The sequence below is a fragment of the Pyrus communis genome, chromosome 10 (genome assembly GCF_041283825.1).
Source record: "Pyrus communis isolate YQ-2024b chromosome 10, ASM4128382v1, whole genome shotgun sequence".
NCBI lineage: Eukaryota > Viridiplantae > Streptophyta > Magnoliopsida > Rosales > Rosaceae > Pyrus > Pyrus communis.
Window position 1 is genome coordinate 17,693,698 of NC_142574.1, and position 5,793 is coordinate 17,699,490.

At 36.7% G+C, this 5,793-nt stretch overlaps 1 protein-coding gene across 4 annotated transcripts; it reads right to left on the bottom strand.

Annotated features, from left to right (window-relative positions):
- LOC137728009 (uncharacterized) lies at positions 1-4,397 on the bottom strand. 4 transcript variants are annotated; one of them, XM_068466885.2, is made up of 7 exons: positions 4,105-4,397; positions 3,340-3,491; positions 2,544-2,684; positions 1,883-2,023; positions 1,606-1,749; positions 1,241-1,467; positions 1-1,129 (listed from the first exon to the last, which is right to left on the bottom strand). In XM_068466885.2, exons 2-7 carry the CDS (start codon positions 3,464-3,466, stop codon positions 332-334), a joined length of 1,578 nt encoding a protein of 525 aa, XP_068322986.2. In that variant the 5' UTR covers positions 3,467-3,491; positions 4,105-4,397; the 3' UTR covers positions 1-331. The 4 variants fall into 4 exon arrangements, with proteins under 4 accessions (XP_068322986.2, XP_068322987.2, XP_088534786.1 ...); XM_068466886.2 differs by having other exon boundaries at positions 3,922-4,105; XM_088678660.1 differs by lacking the exon at positions 2,544-2,684 and having other exon boundaries at positions 4,105-4,323.
- Between the last annotated feature and the right edge of the window lie 1,396 nt (positions 4,398-5,793).

Here is a 5,793-nt window from a genome sequence, read left to right on the forward strand (position 1 = left end):
TACCAAACTTTAAATCATTTATTTTTTAACTACTTTTTTCTAGCTCCCTTGTGTTCATAATAACTTCACATATATGGAAGCAGGAAAAAAAAACTCAAAATATTAAAGTGACATGATTCTCAAATCACCAAGTCGGTGGGGTTCTACAATCCCAGAAACCTCAAGTAATTTTTAGCACAATTACCAAATAGCGAAACCGACACGATATAACCTACATTTACTTCACAGCTACAAGTATGAAAAGGATGTACCAGATTACAGTTTCACCCTTCAGAACATTTTATACGTTACCCACATACTACAGGTTTTACAGCTTTTGCAGTTGCTTGCTTCACAAGACTTTGTCCAACAAAGGTTTGCTTGGAAGATTTTCGACCTTGGACTTTATGTTACTGATATTCTCAGTGAAGACGGAAGATTTAAGCTCGAGCTCCCTCAGGTGGGCTCTCGTTTCAGCGACTTGCTTCTTGGCATCGGCAACCTCCTTTTCTTTCAGTGCCAGAACCTCCATTTGCGATTCAAGTTTTTTCCTTGCTGATTCTATATCACGGTCGCAGTTTGCCTTTGCTGCTTCGAATGCTCGATGCTGAGTGACGAGTTCAATGGCTTCTGCACACTCGTTGATCAGAAATCGGAGCCAACCAACATCCATTCCTGAAGATTCTACATCCTTAAGCATAGATAACATTTCTTTGACTTTAGTCTTTGTCAGCTGCTTAACTGAAGTTCGCTTCAACTCTTGGACTATATAACATACGCACTCGAGATAGTAAGAGCGCATGACAACTGATTCCAATTGACAGCTTGCGGCTATGTCACCATATTTTTCCATGATTGACTGGAGAATGGAAGAGAAACTTCCTTTCACACGGTATTTTCCCACAGAGACACTGGACTCAGAATTAACCGATCGTGTATCTTCATCATCACTATCTTCAAAAGCATGGAGAGTACCCGAGAAACTAAAGCCTGAGCCGTAAGCTGATCCAGTAGCGCCTTCTACATTGTTGACAGTACGATTTGAATCAACTCCTGGGGAATGAATATTTTCATTGTCTTCCCCATGACCTGGTCGTTCACTAGCAACATAAGTAGCATCATTCTCTCGAGCGTTTTTGGGATTTTCAGGCTGTCAGAGGGATAGATAGCATGAGAAAAGAGTCAAAGTGATAAAAAAAAAAAAAAAAACACAGAGTTAGTAAATCAATTGTATAAGAGAAGGGATAGAGAGAGAGCACACCATTGTGAGAATTCCCGATGGTGGCACTAACAGAGAGGACGGAACTTGCTCTTTGTTGGAGGTAGCATCTTTTACTTCAGCAGCCGGTGGAGAATAAGATTTATGCTCACCATTTCCTATTTTAACCTTTTCCTTAATTTCATCAGGTACATTGTCAAGCTCTTCAGGGCGCTTTGGTCTGGAACCAGGCCTTCGTCCGCCAAATATAGGATCATCAAGTGCGGAGCCTGCAATGAAAGCAGAGCATAAGTTAGGAAAAAAAAGCATCAATACGTCGCCATCCATGTGTATATGTGTATGGCAGGTGCAAGAGGACTGAATAAATAAATCCACGATCCGTCAGGTAGAAGAAGATTCACGCTCACCATTCTCTACTTGCACAATTTCTTTAGATGGAGCATCAGAGGGATAAATTACACCTCGACCAGTTACATTGTCAAGCACTTCAGAGGGCTTTGGCTGAGATCCCTGCTTTCTTCTGCCGAATATAGGATCATCAAGGACAGAGCCTGCAGTTAAAACTCACCATAAATTAGGAAAAATAAGTGTGATTACATCTGCACCCTTGAGAGTATAGCAGGGGAAAGAGGATATGTATAAGCACATTCACTATCGGTCAGGTGAAGAAGGATTTATGCTTACCGTTCTCTAATTTCACCTTTTCCTTGGACGGAGAAGACGGAGCATCTAAATGATAAATCACACTTCGGTCAAGCTCCTGAGGGGTGTTTGGTCGGGATCTCTCCTTTTTTCTGCCCAATATAGGAATATCAAGTAGTGAACCTGCCATTCAAACAGACCATTAAAAAAAGTGAACATGGATTACAGTCCATGAGCATCACGTGCATGGCCAGTGCAAGAGGAACGAATAAATTCACATTCTGGTTTTTCCCTGAAGCTTGCCCAGGAGCTCATACAAACTCAAATTAAACAATTGGATTCTGGTGCAGAAACTCAGGCATTCATAAGGCAGGGGTGAAAGTAAATTATGTTTATAGCATTGCAGGCTGGCTATGAATTGATGGCAGTCCTAGGACAGGGGAATGAAGTTTTGTCGGTTTTCCACACCATTAAGGATGGCAATGCCATGAAAGGTAAAATAAAGCGATTGTGAAAAAAAGAAATATGTTAATTGGGAAGAGCATCTAATTGTTGTCAGACAAAAAACATTGTTTGACAGATGGAATCATTTGCAGCTTACTACTCTACGTAGCTTTTCTTTGCTGCAGTTCAGGAAAGGAAAAATGTACATTTAACTTGACACAGCCTATTGAGAAGTCACCACATGGAAATGGGGAAAAACCTGATTCTTTTTTGTCCCCACGAGGTTCGGCAGCAGCGGCTCTTTGGCGGTAGAATTCAGGGTCATGGTAAGGATTAGATGCTCTTTTGTCTTCAGCCCCCTTTTTTTTGTACTCAACATCTTTAAAACTGCTGCCAAAATCTTTGGGAAAAGAAAGAAGAAAAAGAAAAAAAAGAAAAATCTAAAATTCCAACCTATACTCAGAAAACGATTACGAGATAAGGCCCCTTGAAGAAGAAACATTCTCAGAACCAATAATTCAAGGGAAGAAAACAATCTCTGAACCAATAATTCACTACACCTTGTAAGGCCATACTATTTTCTTATCAAGGAAGACAAGTAAGACACATCTGCAGAGATGGATTTTGAATGAAAGCCGCTAGGAAAATTGAATTTGACAGAACTATACGACTGAAAGCAAGCAACCAGTTATGTAGGCGCCAACTCTCAGTTCTTTCTCTTCTTTCATTTTTAGTTTAGTGACAATTGGCAATCACTTACGCAAAACACAGACCAGATAATCCAACAAGTAATGATAAGAGCAATAAGCAATGACATGAAATGCGTGCGAAAACACGGGCATTCACATCTCGTGAAAAACCAGTCAGAATTCATATTGAAAACGAATGCTTTGATCTTCAAGTACTGAAGCATTTTTTTTATTTGCAGTTGAATAAAAGTATGGCTAAAGTGCTTTAATAATTCCTGAACCAGATTAAAAATTAGTTTGGTGGTGTTTTGTAGGCAGGGAGTAAGAGAAAACATGTAGTTTAAGAAGAGAACAATTAACACTAACCTGATTTCTTTTTCGTCAACTTCCGGCCTTTCCCTTCAGCAATCTTTCTCAAGCAGTTTTCAGTGCATTCATGGTAGGGATTGGCTACGTTTACACATTCGGGGTGTACCCTTCCAATCAGAGACATCTCTCCACTGAGATCACCAACAACCCTGCAAACCATAATTCCATTAAACAATTTTGCATTTTTATCAATCCAGAGAATTGAAGGTTCTCATATTTAATTTTTCAAATTAACAAATTTTCCTCAAGAACTTGGGAATAGTCAGCTGAGCATAAAACTGAAATCCAATCATTCAAACCAATTAAAAAAAAAAAAAAAAAGATTTTTTCTAATAAAACCAAGAAAATTAACTCTCAGAAATTCTTACAACTTCAATAAATCTTCATTCGGTTGATGACAAAATATAGAAAAAAGAATACTTGAAATTGAACCTTTCACAATCAGGCAAATAAACAATCAAGCAAACAAGAATCAACATGCAGATAGCTAACATGCTAATTGCTATGTTAATTATTCATATGATATGAAAACCCAAAAACTGAACCACAGCAGAAACTCAATCCCATCGGATTTTCCACCTTTTCTCAGCATCCAACCAGAGTCTGATTAACGAAAAGGAATCTTCAAAAACAAATACATGCACATATCATTTCCCAAACTTTTTTATCGCCACCCATGAACAAAATCATCCAAATCCCACCAAAACCACCAAAAACAAGAACCCAAAGAAAAAACTGAAGGGCCGGAGAGAGAAAAAGGACCTTGAATTCAATTGGGTTTTCTGTTTTTGATGCCGCAGGCGATTCAACAGGACAAAAGGAGGCGACTTATGTGTGAAGAGCAGCAGAAAGGACAGGCTGGTGGAGCAGCACTCTTGTTTTGACCATGGCAATAGCTAATGAATTCTTTCCGCGGAGCAAATAAATAAAAAAAAAACAGTGGTAGGTACTAGGAAGTTCCTGAGCCTTTCCTATGTGAAAAGGATCCCATCTCAAAAGGTAATGTCTTTTTATTTCCACGCTGATTATTACGGGACAAAATGTATATGTGAGGTGACCCACTGCCCCACTGCCAAGCTACTTTTGCTGACGATCTCGCTGGCGCTCTTGTGGATCCCACCCTACTGACATTGGCCTACAATCTTTGTGGAGGAAAATTGCCGTGTTTAGATTTTTAAGTTTAGGTAAAATCAACGACGTAATTGACTTTTGAGATCCCAACAAGGAGAACTAATTTTTTCTAGTTTTGGGACGCAATGTTTTTCTCTTGTTAATTTTTTTCTCAAGAAATTGATGAAAAATTTTGATTGCCAGACTGGGGGACACTTTTATGGACTCATCGTTTTTTGTATGCATTAATTTATCTTGGTTATTCAGCATTTAGACCTGCTTCAAACTTTAGAGTAAAATTCAAATTTTAAGTTTTAAACGTATTCTAACTGTTAGGGAAATATATTTTTTAACTCATAACTCATTTCTATGACAAATTTAGGCTATGATTATCCCTGGGTTAATAAGGCTGATCAACCATATATGTGTATTTTTTAAGTTTATATTTTTGTAAATTCATTGAATCTGACTAAGATCTAATATGATCAAGTCGAACGGTTAAAAAAGAAAGATCTAATGGTCCGTATTCAAATCAAACGGCTAAAGTAATTGAAAAAGGTTACTTATGTGTTTTATATTCTTTCATAGCGTTCCACGAGTTTCATGGTGTCACTTTAGTGATTTTTCAATATTTATCGGAATCTAAATGTTTTTAGGTTAAAATGTTCATAAAATTAAATTAGGATAATCTACATAAGTTTTTCTACAGTTACTTTAAGAAAAAAAAAATTAAACTAAATTCATTCTTTAATAATCTCAAACTAAAAATTTAACTAAGGGTTGAACGAGAAAAACTATTTATGAGTTAAAACCTAAAATTTTTAACTTAAGGATTGAGATGGTATTTGATGTGTAGAATCAGTTGAACAACTAATTTTCCATATTTCTTTTAAAATACTTGTTAACAATTTAACATATTATACATCCACATCATATGTCGAGCTTGTGTATTATAATATTTTGCATTTTGTTCTCGACCTTTCCTACCGGCCAAGTTTTTAAAATGTATATATTCGTCTTTGATTTGGGAAAGAGATCATCTTCGGATTCCTTCCATCAAATCTATCAATCCGAGTTCTTGAAATTTAATCCAACAGCTAAAAACAGAGATCCTTTTTAAAAGTCATACTAATTTTAACCGTTGAATCAAATTTTAAAGGCCTAAATTAGTAAATTTAATGGAAGAGATTTGGAGAGGATCCACATCCTTTGATTTGATATACATATTCTTTTAGTGTTGAATGGGGAATTGATTAAAATATTTATATTACTTAGTACAATCATTATTTGATGGTTTATGTTAATATATGTATTTAATCAAAATTGCTATTTAAATATTGG

Coding starts and splice junctions, on each gene's coding strand:
- LOC137728009 (XM_068466885.2), bottom strand. CDS start 3,466: ATGTCTCTGATTGGAAGGGTACACCCCGAATGTGTAAACGTAGCCAAT. Junction 2,685..3,339: donor GTTGACGAAAAAGAAATCAG/GTTAGTGTTAAT, acceptor CTTTTCCCAAAG/ATTTTGGCAGCAGTTTTAAA. Junction 1,468..1,605: donor AATTGTGCAAGTAGAGAATG/GTGAGCGTGAAT, acceptor CTTTCATTGCAG/GCTCCGCACTTGATGATCCT.